This window comes from Lepus europaeus, chromosome 7 (genome assembly GCF_033115175.1).
Source record: "Lepus europaeus isolate LE1 chromosome 7, mLepTim1.pri, whole genome shotgun sequence".
NCBI lineage: Eukaryota > Metazoa > Chordata > Mammalia > Lagomorpha > Leporidae > Lepus > Lepus europaeus.
This window is the reverse complement of record NC_084833.1, coordinates 67,108,502-67,131,851: the sequence shown is the minus strand read 5'-3', so window position 1 is coordinate 67,131,851 and position 23,350 is coordinate 67,108,502. Positions and strand designations below refer to the sequence as shown.

General features: G+C 44.5%; 1 protein-coding gene across 2 annotated transcripts in view; it reads left to right on the top strand.

The window, feature by feature from the left end:
- Nucleotides 1-90: 90 nt before the first annotated feature.
- Nucleotides 91-23,350, top strand: part of RSF1 (remodeling and spacing factor 1) — a 170,392-nt gene continuing 147,132 nt past the window's right edge. For both annotated transcript variants that reach the window (XM_062196760.1, XM_062196762.1), the window contains exon 1: nucleotides 91-413. In XM_062196760.1, coding sequence (XP_062052744.1) covers nucleotides 227-413 — 187 coding nt within the window. In that variant the 5' untranslated portion in view covers nucleotides 91-226. The remainder of the gene's footprint in view (nucleotides 414-23,350) is intronic.

Below are 23,350 nucleotides of genomic sequence, written 5' to 3'. Positions count from 1 at the left end.
AGTGAAAGGCACGGAGCGCCTCTCTGCCCCCCGTCTGACGCGGTTCTCGACTGCTCCGGGCCGCCGTTGTATTGTGGGATCGCGGCGCAGTCCCTGAGACGCTCGGATCCGCAGGGGAGCCCCCTCGAGAGCGCCTCCTGTCGTCCGCAAGGCTGCCCTGCCATTGCTAGGCACCCCCAACTCCCCCCACCCCCCCATCGCCGCCTCCTCCATCCTCCAGTTCAAAATGGCGACGGCGGCGGCAGCGGCGGCGGCGATGGCTCCTCCGGGCTGCCCGGGTTCGTGCCCCAACTTCGCCGTAGTCTGCTCCTTCTTGGAGCGCTACGGGCCGCTGCTGGACCTGCCTGAGTTGCCGTTCCCCGAGCTGGAGCGGGTGCTGCAGGCGCCGCCGCCGGACGTCGGCCACGGAGAAGGTAAGCGAGGGGCCCGAACGCCCGGCGGGAAGCGGCCCTGGCGTGCTGCTTCTCTCCGCTCCTCCCAGACACCCTGGGCCCTCGCAGCTCAGGCTGCCCCCGACCCCGGGGCGCAGCTCCGCGGGGCCCTCTTCTCCGCCCAGCCCCCGGGGTCTCGGGCAGTGGGGAGGCGGGGCGGAGGCCCCCTAGGGCCACTGTGTCCGGCGCGGAGCTGAGGTGGGGGCGTCTCGGGCTAGGTGTGGGCTGGGGGCGGGGAGGGGTCATTGTGCCGGCCGGCGGCCCCCGGGAGTGCTCCCCCGCCGCGGGGGCCGGCCCCCCACCCCTTCTCCCTCTAGGTGGCGGGGGAAGGGGAGCGCAGGTTCCGGCCAGCTTTGCGCTTTTCTCCTCCTCCCCTCCTTGCCTTCTTCCCCTCCTCCCACCAGTCCTCCTGTCCGTCTCGGGGGAGGCTGGGTCCTTCTCCGGGCGCCCCCTTATCTCCCTCCTCCTGGGTGGGCGGGGGGGGGGCCGGGGACACTCCACTCTCCCTCCCTTGGGTTGGAACACCCAGAGAGAGTGGGCTCCTCTCTGCCCCCCCCCCCGGAGGGCTGGTTTAACCCCCAAAACTCCTTCCTCTGGAGTGGGGAGGGGGCTCCTCCGTCGTTCTCCCGTAGGGTGGCCAAGTCGGTTCAGCGTCTTCACTTCGGAAGGGAGAGGGTTAATTCCTCCTCCTCCACAGTTTTCCTCCTCCCTTTCCCCACCTCCCCCAAATAATAGAAAAGCATCTCCCCACTTTTCCAGTCCCTTCCCCCTTCCTCTCGGCTGCGGGCCGCGAGGGAAGAAGAAGTCGCCCTCCCGTTCGCAGGGTGGGGTGGGTCGGTTAGTCTGTCGGCTGGAGGAGGGGCTCTGTCGGAGGGGGAAACAGTTGAAGAAGGTGCTTGTTGCTCATGTTTCTCTCTCTGGTGCCGCTGGTCTATTATTGGTGTTCGCAAGTGGTGCTCCTTCCACATAAGGCCACCGCGCGGGTGCAGGGCGCATGCTCTGCCCGGCCCCATTGAAACTTCCTGCTGCCGCCGCTGCCTGCGCTGGAGCATCTCCGTGCTGTGCCTGCTGCGTCCAGCCTCTGCCTGCGCGCTTGCACTCACTGATTTATTCCCGACCCGCGCCTCTCCTTCTCTGGCACAGTTCGTCTCTCACAGAAGGCTTATTTGTTGTCCTCCGAGCGTCGTCTTTATCTGGAAGCAGCCCTTGGCTAGAGAGGAAACGTTTTCCGAATAGATGTGTCTTTTTGTCCCTGTGAGGTAGGCAGAGTGGCCTGGGTATTGTACTAGATAGCCGTTTCCTTTCCAAGAAGTCACGGTCACTTTTCTATTCTCTGTGGAACTGAGGTTTCTATTAACTGAATATATTTACATTGCTAGGAAGGGCCCAAGTTTGAAGTTCTTCAAAATTTTGCCAAGAGGGACTCCGTGTTACGGCTACCCAAGGCTCCAGTTAGTGTAGCGGTTGCAGTACAGGCCCATGTCTCTTCTTGCCTGTCCACATTTGCGCTACTGTTAGCAAACTCTGGATTGAAAAAGACAGTTTTTAAAATAGTGTAGGATAGGAGAATGACTGATTACATTATATAAAAACTTTGTACAGGATTTCTTTAAAATTTAAGCTCCCAGTGTAGTAAATTAATTATCAAATTGTAGCCACCTTTTTTTAAAAAACAGAAATAGTCATTTTGTGGTGGGATGCTTTAGTAAGTTGCTCCTAGGATGTCTTGGAAATGATAGTCATATAGCTATCATGTATATATGGACTTGGGGAAAGGATTCCTGGTAAATTGATTTTGGAATTTATTTGAATCAAGTGGAAAGACTTTTGGGGATAGCATTGTATTTTGGGTAGTTACATGATTCTTCTCCATTCCTTTTAAATGTTTTTACTGCTACACTTAGTGCCAGTATAAAAAAATACTAGGGAAGTTTAAGACGTGGAGTTTAACTGTGGGCCACCAGCTAAGTAAAAATGGAATGTCATCTTAAGGCTAAGATCAATCATTTGGTTTATCTACCACACTGTTATAGATGTTGGAGTACTGGTAATAATAGATCTCAGAAAGTGGTCTAAGAATGATTATTAATTGATATCATCCACTTTGGGACACTTGGCAGATGAATTGTCTGTGCAGGTGAAGTGCTCTTACTGTGCATGGGAAAGATTTTCAGAACTCTGATCCACCTACTGTAATAATAAAACATCTGGTTCAGCTGACAGAATTTTCACTGAGTCTTTTGGGGAGGGAGTTGTGCTGTAGTATAGAGTTGACAGATGTGCATTTTAGTGTTGAGCAGTGGAGCAGGTCACTTTCTGTGACCGTCGTTTTCAGACAATATAGATGATAGGTAACAGTCAAGTGAAATAATGTATCAAATATCTTTTCATAAGCCAAGAATTTACAAATAATCTTGTATTACAAATTTTACTCAAGATGCTTTTCAAATAAAAGGCACATGAGTGCATTTGAAATGGTTAAATTTTAGCATGTTGTGAACACAAGTATAATATTGAGCTGTACGCTCCTGGAGAAAAGTCTTATAATCAAATGAGTTTTACTCTATAACTTTCAGTATATTTCAAAGGCAGTTCTTAGTGCCATTTAAAAAATTATAGTTTATAAATTTTTGTTTTTTCCTAGTATTATTAGTCCTTAGGATATTTCTTTTATAGTATTTTTTTAGAATTGCACTTTAATACTTTTTACATTGCATTTATTGTGATAGGTATATCAACATTTGACATGAACTGCAGATCTCTGATTTGTCTTTGTATATACTTTGTGATATTTCTTCTAAAATTTCATTTTTTTTAAAGATTTACTTATTTACTTGAGAGGCATAGTTACAGACTAGAGAGAGGGAGAGGAGACAGAGATGGGTGTTCTATTGCTGGTTCACTCCCCAAATGTCAAATGTTGGGTCAATACTGAGCCAGGAGCTTCTTCTGGGTCTCCCACGTGGGTGCAGGGGCCCAAGCACTTGGACCATCTTCTGTTTCTTTCCCAGGCCATCAGCAGAGAACCGGATCAGAAGTGAGGCAGCTGGGACTCTTAACCAGCACCTGTATGGGATGCTGGCACCATAGGCGGATGCTTAACCTGCTAAGCCATGGTACAGGCCCCTCATTTATAAGGGTTTTTTTTTTTTTTTAAGATTTATTTTATTTATTTGAAAGAATTACAGAGAGAGGTAGAGACAGAGAAAGAGGTCTTCCATCCCCTGGTTCACTCCCCAGATGGCCGCAATGGCCAGAGCGTTGCTGATCTGATGCCAGGAGCCAGGAGCTTCTTCCAGGTTTCCCACGTGGGTGCAGGGGCCCAAACACTTGGGTCATCTTCTGCTGCTTTCCCAGGCCATCAGCAGGGAACTGATCGGAAGAGGAGCAGCTGGGACTTGAACAAGCGGCCATGTGGGATGCCGGCACTGCAGGTGGAGGCTTTACCCACTATGCTACAGTGCTGGCCCCTCATGTATAAGGTTTTTTTTTTTTTTTTTTTTTTAAGATTTATTTATTTATTTATTTATTTGAGAGGCAGAGTTACAGAGAGGCAGAAGCGGAGAAAGAGATCAATCTTCCATCTGCTGGTTTACTCCTCAAGTGGCTACCATTGCTGGAGCTGTGCCAATCCAAAGTAAGGAGCCAGGAGCTTCTTCCAGGTATCCCATGCTGGTGCAGGAGCCCAAGTACTTGGACCATCCTTTACTGCTTTCCCAGGCCACAGCAGAGAGCTGTAGCGGAAGTGGAGCAGCTGGAACTCAAACTGGCGCCCAAATGGGATGCTGGCACTGCAGGTGGCAGCTTTACCTGCTACAGTGCCTGCCCCTCATGTATAAGGTTTTTTTTTTTTTTTTTTTTTTTTTTTTTTTTTTTTTTTTGACAGGCAGAGTGGATAGTGAGAGAGAGAGGCAGAGAGAAAGGTTCACCCTCCAATGGCCGCTGCGGCCGGCGCATCACACTGATCTGAAGCCAGGAGCCAGGTGCTTTTCCTGGTCTCCCATGGAGTGCAGAGCCCAAGCACTTGGGCCATCCTCCACTGCACTCCCGGAAAAGGGGCAACCAGGACAGAATCCGGCGCCCCGAGGCGCCCCTACCGGGACTAGAACGCGGTGTGCGAGCGCCGCAGGCAGAGGATTAGCTTATTGAGCTGTGGCGCCGGCCCATGTATAAGTTTTGACTTTCTGGATTCAGCTTAGAGTGCCCCATGCTGAGATCATGAAAATCTGTATGGAACAGGAAGTGTAAAGACCATGTCCCCTCTAATTCTAAGGTTTGAGAAGTTGTGCAGTGTCTAATAGTAATATATGTCTCATAAGTAGTTGTGATTAAGAATGAAACAAAGCCCGATATTTTTTCGATTTAGGTAGATTACTTTTTCAAATGGCTACTAACAACTTCATAAATGGAACTGGTTGTTTTTTTGGCCTTGGAATGCTGTCAGAAAGTTATGGAGACATCAGAGGTGCCATGAACCTAGAGACTATCATTGAGTTTTGGAGCTATAAAGAATGGACTGTTGGGTCACTTTTGTCTTTGTTTTTTGCTGGAAAGGAAACTAAGACCTAGAGATAGGTTTTAAATGTATACAGCCACCTCTTAATGTTGTTGATGTTATTACTTAAAAGGATGCCTCTATGAAATAATCAGTAAAATAATTTGAACTTATAGTTGATATTAGCTAGAATAGGAAAAGGGTGTGTTGAACGAAAGGGGTAGTTTTATCTTCCTTTCCTCACAGCCTTCTACATTAGTTCTCTGTGCTCTCTATCAGTTTCCTCTGTTTTTTTCCTAACTGGAGCTAAATGATCTTAGAGTCTGGATAAAAATAAAGGTGGGCTAACTTTGTGAGATTGTTGGCACTCAAGCATCTTAAATAACTTTTCTCTTCTTTGGAGGATGGTGTTTTTCAAGGGGCAAATCTGCTTTTTCATTCCTTAAAGGTAGTCTCTGGATATTGGTTAAGAAGTTATTTATGTCTAATCAGTCTATATGTGTTAGGATTCCTGTAGTTTATACTATGGTTGGCTGAATTATTTGTATAGTAGTTTTTGTCTTTTGTTGTTGTTGTTGTTGCATTCTAATGATTCGAAGTTTTAATATTCAAATGGCATTGTGGTTATAGTTTAGTATGTTCTTTTCTGGTGCTTACTTGAATTGTGTGAAAATATATTTTAGGCACATTCGGTAAAGTGGAAAGGTAACAGTCATCATTGGGACCACCATCTGTTAATTTAAACCAAAGATCCTACCAGGTGCTTGGAGTAGAGATTCTCTGGGTCTGTAGTGGTTGACCAGTGGTGATGACATTGCCAGGGACACATCCTAGTTTGGTTGAAAATTTCTGGTTTTAGCTTTTCTGCCTTTGAAGAAATAAATTTATTTTGGGGCATTTATTAAAGGGAAGGGGAGAAATGTATTTCTTCTCCATCATTTTTGATATATCATAAATGTAACCAGAGTTAGGGAAGTTGTTCAGGTTGTCCTAGAATAGGGGACAGTGGGACTTCTCCAACTAAAGTGCTTATTGTGCTAACTGTCCTACTTTATTATTTTAATTAGTAAGAAGCTTGCCTTGAACTTTAGATTTGTTGTTAAATTCTTAACCTGACTTCAACAGTAAGAAAGGTAAGTATTAGCTACTTCATTGACTTAATATGTGTTTTGAACATCTGCTGTATGATAATACAGTAAATATTGTGGGAATTAAAAATATTTTGTTAAGATTTTATTTATTTATTTGAAAGGCAGAGTAACAGAGAGCGAAGGGGAGAGAGAGAGAGAGAGAGATCTTACATTCACTGGTTCATTTCCCAAATGGCTGCAGCAGCCAGGCTGTGCCAGGCAGAAGTCAGGAGTCTGGAAGTCCATCCAGGTTTCCCTCCTAGATGGCAGGGGCCCAAGCATTCAATTTTGCTGATTTCCCAGGCTCATTAGCAAGGAGCTGGATCAGAAATGGAACAGCTAGGTCTAAACCAGCGACAATACAGGATGCCAGCATTGCAGGCAAAGGTTTAATGCTGTGTGCCACAATGCTGGCCTCAATGTTTGTTTATTTTTATTCGAAAGACAGAGCAAAAGGCAGAGAGACAGTGAGAGTGAAAGCGAGAGCGAGAGAGAGAGAAGAGAAAGATAAATCTTCTATCCATTGGTTCTGCAAATACCCACAACAGCCAGGACTTGACCAGGCTGAAGCAAGCCAGAAGCCCAGCACTCTGTCCTGGTCTCTCCCACATGGGTGGTGAGAACTCTGGTGCTTAAGCCATCATCTGTTGTCTCTCAAGATGCATTAGCAGGAGGATGAATTAGAAACAGAGCTCCTAGTCTGCTCTGATAGGGCATGCAGACATCCCAAGTGGTGGCTTAACTTGTAACACAGCTCCTTCCTTTATTGTGGAAATTATTAAAAATAAATAAATAAGGCCCTTTAAAAAAAAAGATGTATTTTATTTATCTGAAAAACAAAGTTATAGAGGGAGAGAGGTGAGCAAATCGCCACAATTGTCAGAGCTGGGTCAGGCCAAAGCCTGGAGCCAGGAGCTTCATCCAAGTCTCCCACGTTGGCAAAGGGGCCCAAGGACTTGGACCATCTTCTGCTGCTTTCCCAGGTGTACCAGCAGGGAGCTGGTTCGGACATAGAGCACCTGGTACCCATTTGGGATGCTGGTACTGCACGTGGCAGCTTTTCCTGCTATGCCACAGCGCCAGCCTCAACAAAGGCCCCCTTTTAAAGGACTTTCTCGTATAGTAAGAGGTGTCTAAACTGAGCCCCAGCTATTGTCACCATTTAGATGGGCATTGGCTCTGAGAATTTATCAAGTGGAGTGGTCTATGCATTGTAGTCTTTAACAAATTATATACTAAAATTATCCCTGTGATGATTTATGGTGAGGTATATGACAACATACAATATGGAAAAGTAATAATACATGCCCAAAGTATATTTTAGCCTCTATGTATTCAAGTAAGACATTTATTTATGTTGTTAGATTAAGAAAATTTCTTTAGGGGCTGACGTTGTGGCACATTGGGTTAGGCCACTGTCTGTGACACTGGCATCCCATGTGGGTACTGGTTCAAGTCCCAGCTGCTAATGTACCTGAGAAAGCAGCTGAAGATGGCTCAGGTCCTTGGACCCCTACACACACACACACACACACACATGCGTGCATGCGCGCGCACATACATACACACACAGGCACAAGCCCGCCCTGTGGGACACCTTGAGGAAATTGCTGGCTCCTGGCTTCTGTCTGGCCCTTCCCTGGCCTTTGGGGCCATTTGGGGAGTAAATCAATCTATAAAAGATCTCTCTCTCTCTCTCTCTCTCTCTCTCTCTGTGTATCTCTCTTTTCTCTGTGGCTCTTTCATATAAATAAATAAAATAAAGCTGCTTTTTTTTTTTGACAGGCAGAGTGGACAGTGAGAGAGAGACAGAGAGAAAGGTCTTCCTTTGCTGTTGGTTCACCCTCCAATGGCCGCTGTGGCCAGCGTGCTGCAGCCAGTGCACCGCGCTGATCCGAAGGCAGGAGCCAGGTGCTTCTCCTGGTCTCCCATTTGGGTGCAGGGCCCAAGCACTTGGGCCATCCTCCACTGCACTCCCGAGCCACAGCAGAGAGCTGGCCTGGAAGAGGGGCAACCGGGACAGAATCCGGTGCCCCGACCGGGACTAGAACCCGGTGTGCCGGCGCCACAAGGCAGAGGATTAGCCTGTTGAGCCACGGCACCAGCCGAAGCTGCTTTTTTTTTTTAACTTTCTTTAGCTCTTTACCTGGTGAATATAATTTTAGTATATTGCACTTTTTTTTTTTTTTTTACTGTTTTCCCCCATTTTTACTGTGGGCTAGACCCTATTAGTAAAGATAACAGGAAATTTTCTGTTTTTATGTAGGAATTTTTGTAATACTAAGTACTGTTTCAGAGAATATTCTGGAGATTCATTTAAAAATTATTCTTTCAACAAATGGCAGTTAGATTATGTGCTAAGCATGCTTATACTTTTGCGATATATTAATAAGCAAAATGCATGAGATCTTTATCCTTTATGGAACTTTTAGCAGCAAAGATACTCAATTAAGCAATGTTATCTTTAAAAATTTTTGTTGGAGCTGGCACTGTGGCATACACAGTTAAGCCTCTGCCTGCAGTGTTGGCATCCCATATGAATGCTGGTTTGAGTCTCAGCTGTTCCACTTCCAATCCAACTCCCTGCTGATGTGCCTGGGAAAGCAGTGGAAGATGGCTCAAGTACTTGGACCCCTGCATCCATGTGGGAAACCTGGAAAAAGCTCCTGACTCCTGGTTTCAGATCAGCCCAGCTCTGGCCATTACAGCCATTTGGGGGGTGAACCAGTGGATAGAAGATACCTCTCTCTCTCTCTCTCCCTCCCTCCCTCCCTCCCAATCTCTTTCTCTCTCTCTCCCTCTCCCTCTCTCTGTTTCTCTGCCTTTCAAATAAATAAATCTTTCTAAATAAAATTTTATGATGTGGGCAAGTATATATTTTAGCAGGCTTAGACTTATAATTTGTTTAGCTTCATATTGTATCTGTAAGTTAGATTTGTATTATCTAAGGTTTAAGCATTTTTCTCTCTCTCTCTTGTGCAATTGATACACGCAGTACTTTCAGACAGATTGATACCTGGAGAGAACAGCAGGCATTCTCTCCATTTTCTTCCTCTTCCCCTCTGCTTCCATGTCATGATTGTCATGTCGAAAATTGTACCACTTTTAGCTGTTTGAAAAGGTTGTGTCTTCCTCTAGCTGTCCGTTACTTGTTGTCTGCCGTAACTGAAGTGCTTACCAGCTCTAGAGTGTTATGTATAAAGTTTCTACCAGTATGGTAGGGAGGAGGAAGACACTGAAATTTAAAAAAACATATTCTTTGGATTTCCAAATTAATTAATTAATTAAACCTAACCTGGTATTAGTGTCAAATATTATCAAATGATTGTCTAATTATTTCATTTAGTCTTAAGAATGATTTCTTAGGTGAATGCTTATTTACAAAAAATCCTGTTATCCTTTCTTTAGGGATATGTCGATACTGGTTGAATTTTGATATCAAGGCTTCATTATCTGTATGTTTGTATGTTTCTATATATATGTAAATTTACTTTTGTGAGTAACAAGCTTTGCTCTCAGCAAGTTCTGCCTCTGCATCTGATCCAGCTTCCTGCTAATGCGCATCCTAGGAGGCAACTGGTGAAGGCTCAAGTACTTGAATCCCTGCTACTACCACGAGGGAGACTTAGTTTGAGTTCTGGGTTCATGGCTTCCTATCTGGGCCAGCTGCAGCTTTTGTGGGCATTTGGGGAATGAACCAGCAGATGGACGATCTCTGTCTCTCTGCATTTAAATAAACAAATATCAATAAATAAAATGTAAAAGAAATTATCAAGTAAATTTGGTTTCTCCCAAAATAAGTTATATAAAGAATTTTGATTGTAAATTATTGCATAATTTATGCAATTATGTTAATAAAAGGCACAAAGCTCCTGAAGAAGCAAGAAGAGTGGAAATGAGGTAGGGGGTTGTGCTGTTTAATTAAAGACTTACTTATTTGAAAGGCAGAGAGCATTGGAGAGAAAGGGAGAGAGAGGTCTTTCATCTGCTGGTTCACTACCCAAATGACTACAATACCCACAGCTAGGCCAGGCTGAAGCCAGGAGCTAGGAACTCCATTTTGGTCTTCCACATGAGTTACAGGGGTCCAAGCACTTGTGCCATCACCTGCTGCCTTCCCAGGCATGTTTACAGGAAACTGAATTGGAAATGGAGTAGCTGGGACTTGAACTGGCAGTCTTATGTGGCATGCCATTGTCTCAAACAGCAACTAGGCTCTCTGCCACAGTACTGGCCCATAATTTTTTTTTTAATTTTTAAAATTTTTTAGAAAGATTCTATTTATTTATTTTAAAGATTTATTTATTTATTTATTTATTTTTTGACAGGCAGAGTGGATAGTGAGAGAGACAGAGAGAAAGGTCTTCCTTTTTGCCGTTGGTTCACCCTCCAATGGCCGCTGCGGCCGGCGCATCTCGCTGATCCGAAGCCAGGAGCCAGGTGCTTCTCCTGGTCTCCCATGCGGGTGCAGGGCCCAAGGACTTAGGCCATCCTCCACTGCCTTCCTGGGCCATAGCAGAGAGCTGGCCTGGAAGAGGGGCAACCGGGATAGAATCCGGTGTGCCGGCGCCGCAAGGCGGAGGATTAGCCTGTTAAGCCACGGCGTCAGCCAAGATTTATTTATTTTTAAAGTCAGAGTTACACAGAGAGAGGAGAGGCAGAGAGAGAGAGAGAAAGACAGAGGTCTTCCATCCGATAGTTCACTCCCAAAATGGCCGCAAGGGCCGGAGCTGCGCCAAACCAAAGCCAGGAGCCAGGAGCTTCTTCCGGGTCTCCCATGCAGGTGCAGGGGCTTAAGGACTTGGGCCAAGTTCTACTGCTTTCTCAGGCCACAGCAGAGAGCTAGATTGGAAGTGGAGCAGCTGGTCTCGAACCAGTGCCCATATGGGATGCCGGCGCTTCAGGCCAGGGTGTTAACCCGCTGCACCACAGCGCCAGTCCCAGAAAGCTTTTATTTAATAAATATAAGTTTTGAAAGTACAACTTTTGGATTATAGTGATTTTTCCCCCCATAAACACCCTCCCACCCACAAACCATCCCATCTCATACTCCCTCTCCCATCCCATTCTTCGTTAAGATTCTTTTTTTTTTTTTTTTTGACAGGCAGAGTGGACAGTGAGAGAGAGAGACAGAGAGAAAGGTCTTCCTTTGCCGTTGGTTCACCCTCCAATGGCTGCCGTGGCTGGCCAAGCACTTGGGCCATCCTCCACTGCACTCCGAGCCACAGCAGAGAGCTGGCCTGGAAGAGGGGCAACCGGGACAGAATCCGGTGCCCCAACCGGGACTAGAACCCAGTGTGCCGGCGCCACAAGATGGAGGATTAGCCTGTTGAGCCAGGGCGCGGCCAAAGATTCATTTTTAATTATCTTTGTATACAGAAGATTAACTCTACTAAGTAAAGATTTCAACAGTTTGCACCCACACAGACACACGAAGTACGAAGTACTGTCTGAAGACTAGTTTTACTGTTAATTCTCATAGTAAAACTCATTAAGGACAGAGGTCCTACATGGGGAGTAAGTGCACAGAGACTCCTGTTGTTGATTTAACAATTCACACTCTTATTTATGACGTCAGTGATCATTTAAGGCTCTTGTCATGAGCTGCCAAGGCTATGGAAGCCTTTTGAGTCCACAAACTCTGACAATATTTAGGCAGCTCCATCATCAAAGTGGAAGTTCTTTCCTCCCTTCAGAGAAAGGTATGTCCTTCTTTGGTGACCCGTTCTTTCCACCGGGATCTCACTCACAGAGATCTTTCATGTAGGTCATTTTTTGCAACAGTGTCTTGGCTTTCCATGCCTGAAATGCTCTCTTGGGCTTTTCAGCTAGATTTGAATGGCTTAAGGGCTGATTCTGAGGCTAGAGTGCTGTTTAGGGCATTTGTTATTCTGTGAGTCTGCTATGTGGCCTGCTTCCCGTGTTAGATCATTCTTTCCTTTTTAATTCTTTTTTTTTTTTTTTTTTGACAGATAGAGTTAGATAGAGAGGGAGACAGAGAAAAGGTCTTCCTTCCGTTGGTTCACCCCCCAAATGGCCGCTATGGCCGGAGCTACGCCAATCCAAAGCCAGGAGCCAGGTGCTTCCTCTTGGTGTCCCATGCGGGTGCAGGCACCCAAGCATTTGGGCCATCCTCCACTGCCTTCCCGGGCCACAGCAGAGAGCTGGACTGGAAGAGGAGCAGCCGGGACTAGAACCCGGTGCCCATATGGGATGCCGGCGCTGCAGGTGGAGGATTAGCCAAGTGAGCCACGGCACTGGCCCCATCTCCTTTTTATTTCTATCATTACCAGACAGATGGTCTTATTTATGTGATCCTTTTGACACTTATCCCTATCTTTATGATCAGTTATGCACTTAAACTGATCACTTTAACATGTATGATGGCATTGGTACCTGCCAACTTAATAGGATTTGGAGTCCCATGGCAAGTTTTTAGCTTTACGCTTAGGGGTAAGTCTAAGGGAACATGTGCCGAATTGTACATCTCCTCCCTCTCTTATTCCCACTTTTTTTTTTTTTAATTTGACAATTAAAGTTATAGACAGTGAGAGAGAGAGACAGAAAGAAAGGTCTTCCTTTTCTGTTGATTCACCCCCCAATGGCTGCTGCGGCTGGCACACTGTGCTGATCCGAAGCCAGAAGCCAGGTGCTTCTCCTGGTCTCCCATGCAGGTGCAGGGCCCAAGCACTTGGGCCATCCTCCACTGCACTCCCGGGCCACAGCAGAGAGCTATACTGGAAGAGGAGCAACCGGGACTAGAACCCGGCGCCCATATGGGATGCTGGCACCACAGGCGGAGGATTAACCAAGTGAGCCACGGCACCAACCCCACCCCACTCTTATTTTTTAACAGAGATCAATTTTCAATTCGATTTAAACACCTAAGAATGATTCTGTGTTAAGTAATGAATTTAACCAATGGTATTAAGTAGAACAAGAAAATGGTAAAAAGAATAAAATAGTAAGCTGTTCCTCGGCAGTCAGGACAAGGGCTGATCAAGTCATTGCTTCTCACAGTGTCAGTTTCACTTCTACAGGTTTCCTTTTAGGTGCTCAGTTGTCACAGGTCAGGGAGAACATATGATATTTGCCCCTTTGGGGACTGGCCCATAGTGTTTCTTTTATTTATTTATTTATTTATTTTGAGTTTCTTTTTCCTTTCTTTTTTTTTTCTTCTTTTTTTTTTTTTTTTAATTTTTGACAGGCAGAGTGGACAGTGAGAGAGAGAGGCAGAGAGAAAGGGCTTCCTTCCGTTGGTTCACGCCACAATGGCTGTGCTGATCCGAAGCCGGGAGCCAGGTGCTTCTCCTGATCTCCCATGCAGGTGCAGGGCCCAAGCACTTGGGCCATCCTCCACTGCACTCCCGGGCCATAGCAGAGAGCTGGACTGGAAGAGGGGCAACCGGGACAGAATCCGGACCCCGACCGGGACTAGAACCCAGGATGCCGGCACCACAGGCAGAGGATTAGCCAAGTGAGCCGTGGCGCCGGCCAATAGTGTTTATTTTCTTACCAGTGTGAGGCTGGGGAGATTGTCAAGAACTAAGAGTTATGCTTAGGAGAATATTTGCCACGAATCAGGGTATTCTTTTCAGTGCAAGAGCCTGGGTTGCAAGAGCACACAAAGCAGAAACTGCACCAAACTGAAGTTAAAGCAAACTAAGAGATACCTCCTGCCTTGTAGAGTTGAACAAAGTTTGCTTAAGTAGTAAAATGTTGTTGTAGTATACTTGTAGCTCATGTAAGCCAACATTAAAGAAAGCATTCATACTGCAGGTATTTATTAAATAAATTATTAAATGTATTTATTAAACTCTAAGCTTTTCCCCTATATTTGTACCAGTTTTTGTTTGTTTGTTTTAGTTTGTTCTAGATTTATTTATTTGAAAGCAGAATTTCAGAGATAGATGGGGAGAGAGAGAGAGAGAGAGATCGAGATCTCCCATCCACTGGTTCACTCCCTAAATGGCCACAATACAGCCTGGGCTGAGCTAGACTGAAGCCAGGAGCTTCTTCTGGGTTTCCCACATGGGTGCAGGGCCCAAGTACTTGGGCCATCCACTGCTTTCTCAGGCACATTAGCACGGAACTGGATCAGAAGTGGAATAGTCAGGACTCCAACCCAATCCATGTGGGATGCCAGCATTGCAGGTGGTAGCTTAACCTGCTATACCTTAATGCCAGCCTCTGTAATGGTTTGTCTTAATCATTTTTCTTATAAGGTTTTATATTTTGTTTTCTATTTTTCATATTTCATTTTCTATACTAATTTTTATAATCACAAACATTTTATTTTTTTAAAGATTTATTTATTTATTTGAAAGTTGGAGTTACACAGTGAGAAAAGGAGAGGCAGAGAGAGAGAGAGAGAGAGAGGTCTTCCATCTGCTGGTTCACTCCCCAATTGGCCACAACGACTGGAGCTGTGCCAATCTGAAGCCAGGAGCCAGGAGCTTCTTCCGGGTCTCCCTCACGGGTACTGGGGCCTAAGGACTTGGACCATCTTCCACTGCTTTCTCAAGCCATAGCAGAGAGCTGGATGGGAAGTGGAGCAGCCAGGACTCAGACCAGAGCCCATATATGGGATGCTGGCACCGCAGGTGGCGGCTTTACCCACTAAGCCACAGCGCCGGCCCCAGTCACAAACATTTTAAAGAAATTAATTTTTGAATATTTAAGACATGGCGGGGGGGAGTCGCTGGCCATAGAACTCCCATCCACTGATTCACTCCTGAGATGTGTGCAGTGCTGGAACTGGGCCAACCTGAAGCTGGGAGCCTGCAGCTCAGTCCAGGTCTTCTGTGTGTGTGGCAGGGACCAAGCTACTTGAGCCCTCAGTTGCTGCCTCCCACGTTCTATATAGTAGAAAGCTAGAGCCTGGAGAGGAGCTGGGACTTGAACCTAGGTACTCCGGTGTGGGATACAGATATCCCAGCCATGTCTTAATCACCAGGCCAAACTACCTGCCCATAAACTTTATTCATTTTTTAAAAGATTTTTTTTTTAATTTGAAAGAGTGACAGAGATCAAAATCAGTCTATAGTCTGTCCCCTGGTTCACTCCCCAAAAGGCTACAACAGTTAGGACTAGGCCAGGCCAAAGCCAGGAGCCAGGAACTCCATCCAGGTTTCTCATGTAGGTGGTGGGGACTCAATTACTTAAGCCATCATCTGCTGTGTCTCTGGCACACTAGCAGGGAGCTGAAAAGGAAGTGGAATAGGTAAGACTTGACCCAGCAAACAGGCTGCAGACATTGCAAGCAGCACCTTAACCCACTGTACCACAGCACCCACTCTCCTTTAAAATTTTTTTTTGAGGCAGATTTAGAGAGAAACAGGGAGCAACAGAGAGAAAGGTCTTCCTTCTGCTGGCTCAATTGGCCAAATGGCCACAGCAGCCAGAGCTGGGCCAATCTGAAGCTAGGAGCTTCCTCCAGGTCTCCCATGTGGGTGCAGGGGTCCAGGCTCTTGGGCCATTTTCTGCTGCTTTCTCAGGAGCATTAGCAGGGAGCTGGATCATAAGTGGAGCAGCCAGAACTCCAACCAGTACCCATATGGAATGCAAGCATTGCAGATGGTCACTCAATAACCGGCATGCCACAGTGTCAGCCCCCTCTTAAACTTTTAAATTAGAACATTTACCCAGGTAAGAGAATAACGCCCTTTCTGTTGCCAGGTGGAAGTAATTGACATGTTGGTTAGTGCTACTACTTGAATTAAGCTGATTTTTTGTACTGTTTAATAAGATGTAGTATTGTGTTCGTTTAAAATAAATGCAATAATTGGAAGTTAAAGCCTAGTCTGTGATAGTTTATTATTCAAGTGAACAGACTACAGCCTGTGGGTCAAATCGGAACCTGTCATCTGTTTTTAAAAATAAAGTTTTATTAGTACACCAGTCATGTTCATTTGTTTACATATTGCCTTCTTTGCCTGTTTTCGCACTACTGTGACAGAGGTGATTATTTGTCATTGAGAATAGGCAGCCTATGAAACCCAAAGTATTTACTGTCTGGCCCATTATAGAAAAACAATTTGCCATTTGCATCTGTTTGAGAACACATATATAACAAGTTTAATACAAATTAAGTGCTTAGAATGTGGTGTAAATGACATTTGTAGAACAGTATTGTTAACAGAGCAGTAGTTACCTTGATATTTTTCCAGTTTTGCATACAGCACTTTTATTGTTGTTGTTCTTTTTTTAGGTAAGAGCAAAAGCTTTTCTATTAACAGTGATATTACATTGAGGTAATTTCTTTCACCTGAGGATAGGCATGAGTTCTTCTGCATATTTATCACTTGGACCCTGTTCTGCTGCCTCCCAGGATGCGCAGTAGAAGGAAGCTGATAGGAGGCAGAGGTGGGACTAGATCCTAGGCACTTTGATATGGGATGTGAGCATCCATAGCAGTGGTTCAACCCACTGCGTCACAATACCCACATTAGGGAATTAATATTAATTCTTACTTGTCTTGTCCTGAGCAACCTCACAGTTGGCTCTACCAGTAAATACGGTTGCTGTTTCCTTGGTGTTAATGGTAAAAACACTTTTAGGAAAAAATGAGATATATGAGATATAATGCATTGTTTTAAACTGTAACTTGCTTTTGGTTTTAGTGTTTTGAGATAAAGTGAGATTGTAACATATTGAAAAACTGACTAATGAGAAGTATAATGGAGTTTAGTTTATGGTCCCATCAAATTTTGCCAAGCTCAGCTTTATTCCCTTAAAGGAGCCAGCCAAAGTATTGCTTAACTGTGGCCAGCATCTGAATTCAGACATTCCATAATGTTCCTCATTTAAATATTTTTGACTTATCAATTTGGACTGATTTTTCCTTTCTGTCCTTTTTTCTTTGTAGGCTTCAACGTATAGTCTGTTTTCTTTTCTGGTTTAAATCACTGTGATAACTCTCTCTGAGACTTTTCCCTATATTTTGGACAGCCTCTTTCATCCTTTTTTGTTTGTTTGTTTTGTTTTTTTGTTTGTTTTGACAGGCAGAGTGGACAGTGAGAGAGAGAGACAGAGAAAAAGGTCTTCCTTTGCCGTTGGTTCACCTCCAATGGCCGCCGCGGTAGGCGCGCTGCGGCTGGTGCACCGCGTTGTTCTGATGGCAGGAGCCAGGTGCTTCTCCTGGTCTCCCATGGGGTGCAGGGCCCAAGCACTTGGGCCATCCTCCACTGCACTCCCTGGCCACAGCAGAGAGCTGGCCTGGAAGAGGGGCAACTGGGACAGGATCGGTGCCCCGACCGGGACTAGAACCCGGTGTGCTGGCGCCCCAAGGCGGAGGATTAGCCTATTGAACTGCGGCGCCGGCTTGTTTTGTTTTGTTTTTTAAGAAAGGCAGAGAGACACAGAGAGAGAGAGATCGTCCATCCACTGGTTCACTCCCCAAAAGGCCAGCACAGCCAAGGCTGGGCCAGGCTGAAGCCAGGAGCTTCATCCAGGTCTCCCATGTAGGTGCAGGGGCCCAAGCACCTGGGCTGTCTTCTGCTGCTTTCCCAGGTACATTAGCTTGATTGGAAGTGGAGTAGCAGTATTTAACTTTTTCCTACATGGGATGCCAGCGACACAGGCAGCATCCTAACCCATTATGCCACAATGCTGGCCCTATTTTTTTTTTTTTTAAGATTGATTTATTGGTCAGCACTGTGTCTCAGTGGGTTGATGCTGTGGCCTGCAACACTGGCATCCGATTTGGGTGCTGGTTTGAACAGTGAGAGAGAGAGAGAGAGAGACAGAGAGAAAGGTCTTCCTTTTTGCCGTTGGTTCACCCTCCAATGGCCGCTGCGGCCGGCGCATCTCGCTGATCCGAAGCCAGGAGTCAGGTGCTTCTCCTGGTCTCCCATGGGGTGCAGGACACAAGTACTTGGGCCATCCTCCACTGCCTTCCCAGGCCACAGCAGAGAGCTGGCCTGGAAGGGGGGCAACCGGGACAGCATCCGGCGCCCCAACCGGGACTAGAACCCGGTGTGCCAGCGCCGCAAGGCGGAGGATTAGCCTGTTAAGCCATGGCGCCGGCCTGCTCTACTTCTTATCCACCTCCCTCCTGAACCCTGGGAAGGCAGTGGAGCATAGCCCAAGTGCTTGGGCCTCTGCACACCTGTGGGAGACCCAGAAGAGTTTCCTGGCTCCTGGCTTCAGCCTGGCTCAGTCCTGGCTGTTGGGGCCATTTAGGGAGTAAACCAGCAGATGGAAGATTTGTTCTGTCTCTCCTTCTCTCTCTCTTTGTAACTCAAATAAATAAATCTTTAAAAACAAATTCCAAATATTCAAAATCTTTAGAAATGACTGATTCATTTAAAAAGCAGGTTTTTTTTTTTTTTTTAATTTGAAAGGCAGAGTTACAGAGAGGCAGAGATAGAGAGAAATAGAGATCTTTCATCCGCTGGTTCGCTCCCCAGATGGCCAGTACAGCCAGAGCTGTGCTGATTGGGAGCCAGGAGCTTCTTCCGGGTCTCCCACGCAGGTGCAGGGGCCCAAGGGACTTGGGCCATCTTCCCAGGCCATAGCAGAGAGCCGAATCGGAAGTGGAGCAGCCGGGACTTGAACCGGTGCCCATATGGGATGCCACTACACCACAGCGCCAGCCCCTGAAAAACAGTTTTTATAAGAGAGAGGGAGATACAGACACACACACACACACACATACTGGGAGGGAGGGAGGGAGAGAAAAGGGTTTTCCATCCACTGGTTCACTTCCTAAATAGCTGCATGAAGTCAGGAGCCAGTAACTCCAATTGAGTCTTCCACATGGGTGGAGGGGCCCAATTAGTTGGGCCATCCTCCAGTGTGGACTTGAATACTCCACATATTGTATGCTGGCATCACAGGCTGCAGCTTAATCTGCTGTGTTACAATGCCAGCCCCTTTCATCCTTAATTATCCTCTATTTTCATCTTTTATAGAAATGAAAATAAATTATAAAAATGTAAAAATATGTGCTTTGTCCTATGTATGCTTCACCAATATTGCAGGTTAAATATCTGCAGTAATAGTTAACAGCAATTTACTCTTGGGTCAGATTCCATTGGAAAGACTAAGATTTCTTCTCACAACCACTCTACAGTACTGTTTTTATTTTTGTTTTGTAAATAAGAAAACTTGAGTTTTAGAGAGGTAAAGTAAGTTATGTGAAGTCATAGTTTTAAATATGTAGTAATACATTTGATGAAAAGTTTGTAATACTGTGGGAATTTAGACTGTTGAAGTCTGTACAGAGCCCTAACTCATTACCTCTGTAGTGAAACCTCAGGTTTGATCTTTTAATGATTGTAATGTGATCCTCAGTCATATGGTTGTGGTCTGAACACGGAACAGTGGTCTGAACACTCAGATGTCTGAGTCAAACTATGGAGTCCTGGCTATTGTGCTTCCAGTGCCCCTGGGAGCAGCAGAAGATGGCCCAAGTTCTTGGACCACTGCCACCCACAGGGGAGACCCATGGAGTTTCTGGCCATTGGGGATTGAACCAGTAGATGGAAAATTCCACCACCACCCCCCAACATGTCTCTCTGTCCTTCCTTTTCTTTAACTCTGCCTTTCAAATAAATAAATACCTTTTTTATTTTTTTTAAAGAAACCTGATATGGAATATCTGGGTGATCTTTCAACTTTATTTTTGAATTACATAGTGCTACCGTGTCTTAACTTCATGCCAAAGCATATGTTATTAAACTGTGTCTTCTAAGATACTACTTTTTACAATAATTCTCACTGTATAGTTTTAAAATCCATTTTTCTCTTCCCCTAGACATCTCAGAGAAAAGTCATTCATTTTCTGCTATGACTTTTCCTTTTTCTTGTTTTTACTATTTCAGTTTCTTTGAATGTTTACCAGGGGTGACCTGAAATTCTGAGTTCTAAAACATTTTTTTTCATTGTTGGAAAGGCAGTGAGCAGTTTGAAGAGAAAGCAACTGGAAGTTGTATTGTTCATGAGAGATTTGAGAAGTAAATTTGGGGCATGAGACAAAAAGCTAGATCTGAGAAAGAGATTTTGTAGATAATTGGCAAGGATTTAGTGTTAATGGATTGATATGAAGGGCCTTTGAGTAAGAAACTTTTAAATGTTTTTATTTAGAGAGCAAATAGTTGGTAGTTCCATTTACTGAGGAAAGAAACAGCTGAAATTACCCAGTGTTTATGGGGGAAATATTAGATTCTCTGTTTTTAAAATTTGCAAATCTGCTTAGTGGAGAATGGGACTGGGATGGGAAAGGGAGGAGGGGGAGGGGTGGGAGTGTGGGTGGGAGGGCAGGTTTGGTGAGAAGAATCACTATATTCCTAAAGTTATACTTATGAAATGCATGAAGTTTGTATTCCTTAAAAAAAAGTCTCTCTGGGAAAAAAACACTTAAAAATTAAAAAAAAAATTCAGATCTATAACTTACACATGAATACTGTTTGAAGAAGCAATCATGTTAATTTCATAGGTTACTGAAATATTACTCTGAATAAATGGGTTATATAACTTATTTTACAACTCATTTGATGTTTGTGAATTATTGAAGCTTATATGAGAGGTCTTCAAAAGGTTCATGGAAAATGTATATTTTGAAAAAAATCTATGCATGGATTTAAACATTTTTTTGCACCAAAATAAATTTTTGGTAACTTGGTACAACATATCTGAATAGGATCTAGTTTGAGGCACTAAGAAGGATAAGACATCATTTTTAAAGAGCCATTATCACAGCAGCATGAATTCTGCCAAAATTGGGGCAAGAACAAACATCAAATCTATGGTGAAGTATGGTTGGAAGAACGGTGAAATCACTGATGTTTTACAAAAAAAGCTTATTGGGGATAATACCCTGTACAAATCAGCAGTTTACAAATAGAAAACTGGTTTTAAGAAGGCATGAGATGATATTGAGAATGAGGTCCACAGCAGCAGACCATCCACATCAATTTGCAAAGGCAAAGTTCCTCTTGTTTACACCCTAAATGGAGAGGACTGACAGTAGCATAAACAGCAGCCAACGCCATAGATACCTCAATTGGTGTATCTTACACAATTCTGACCAAGGAAGTAGAACAAATGTCCTGCTCATGGAGTGCCAAAACTGTTGTGCCCAGATTAGCTGCAGATAACAGCAGAGCTTCTGATGGGAATTTTGAAGGAATGTGTTAAAGATCCTGAAACATTTCTCCAAAGAACTGGAACAGGATATGAAACATTGCTTTGCCAGTGTGATCCTGAAGACAAAGCACAATCAAAACATTGGCTACAAAAGGTTGAAATGATACAGTCCAGGCAGAAGTGGATTGGTCAAGAGCAAAGGTCATGGCAACGAATTTTTGTCATCAAAGCATTTTGTTTGTTGACTTACTGGAAAACCAAAGAATGATAACGTCTGCTGACTGAGAGTTTTGAAAAGTTAGCCTGAGCTTTAGCAGAAAAACAAAAATTTCACCAGAAGTTCTTCACTACAACAATGCTCCTGCTCCCTCCTCTCATAGAGGAAAGGCAGTTTGTGAGGGTTTTGGTGAGAATGCATTGGGCATCTACCTTATGATCCTATTTGGGTCCTTTTGACTTTTTTTTTGTTTGTTTCTAAGAAAGTCTTTAAAGGGCATCCATTTTTTTATTTAATGATTTTTATTATTTATTTACTTGAGAGACAGCGCTATAGACAGAGAGAGGGAGAGATAGAAAGAAAGGTTTTCCATCCACTGTTTCACTCTCCAAATGGCTGCAATGGCTGGAGCTGAGCTAATCTGAAACCAGGAGCCAGGAGCTTCTTCTGGATCTCCCACGTGGGTTCAGGGGCCCAAGCACTTGGGCCATTTTCTGCTGCTTTCCCAGGCTATAGCAGAGAGCTGGATTGAAAGGAGAGCAGCTGGGACATGAACTGGTGCCTGTATGGGATGCCGGCGCCTCAGGTGGAGGCTTAGCCCACTATACCACAGCACCAGTCCTGTGGTCACCCAGTTTTCTGCAGTTAATAATGTAAAGAAAATTGCCCTGACAAGGTTAAAATCCTAGTACCCTTAGTTTTTTAGGAATAGATTAAATAGAATGTATCATCACCTAAAAAAGTGTCCTAAATTTGACTGAGCTTATTTATTTGAAACATAGAGTGAATAAGAGAGAGAGCGATCAATCTTACATCCACTGCTTCATTCCCTAATTGGCTGCAATGGTCAGGGGAGATCTAGGCTGAAGCAGGAGCCTGGAACCCCTTCTGGGTCTCCCGTGTGGGTGGCAGATACCCACATACTTAGGCCATCTTCCATCAATTTCCAAGACACATTGCATTAGCAGGGATCTGGATTCAGAGTGGAACACTGGGAACTTGAAATGGCAGTCTGATAAGAAATGCCTGCATCAAATCTGTGCCATAATTCGCTGCACTACAATGCCAGCACCAAAGTTAATATATTTTGTTTTCATCTTTTAATTCCATTTTCTTTGAATGTTTTTGAATTTTTTTTATATATGTATGTTAAATATACATTTAAATTTATACTTTGTTACACATTTGGAAACAGTTTTTTTTTTTTTAAGTTTTTTTATTTATTTGAAAGACTTACAGAGAGGGAAGGCAGAGAGAGAGAGATGTACGGACACAGAGACAGAGAGAAGTCTTCCATCCGCTGGTTCATTCCCTAGATGGCTGCAATGGCTGGAGCTACGCTGATCCAAAGCCAGGAGCCAGGAGCTTCCTCCAGGTCTCTCACACAGGTGCAGGGGCCCAAGAACTCAGGCCATTTTCTCTTGCTTTCCCAGGCCATAGCAAAGAGCTGGAGTGGAAGTGGAGTAGCCAGGACTCGAACCAGCATCCATATGGAATGCTGGCATTGCAGGCAGCAGCTTTACCTGCTACGCCACACTGCTGGCCCCTTGAAATAGTTTTTTAGAATGTAAATTATGTTGACATTTGTGCCCTCATATTGTTGTAGGTAAAACTTACTTTAACTTAGATACTCTATCATTTTTATATGCAAAAAAATTTAATGTAAATTTGGAGATTGTTCTCCTGGGTTAATAGTTGTTGGGTAGCCTCTGTGTTCTCCCCTTTCTACAAAGAAAGATACCATGTGCTAACTCAGAACTGTAATATTATTTGATCTGTAATTGAAGTCTGGTCTCCGTTTAATTAGTGAACGATAGATCCATCTTCATAGAGAAAAGGTACCTTTTCAAGAAATTATATATGCTAATTAAGCTCAAGGTATAAATAAGGATGTAACTAATAAGGAAATTCATACAAATTTTCTCCATTTTTCTCTAAGACCTATGCTAGAGCACTTTGTGTTACTTTATTTTTTTAAAAAAAGATT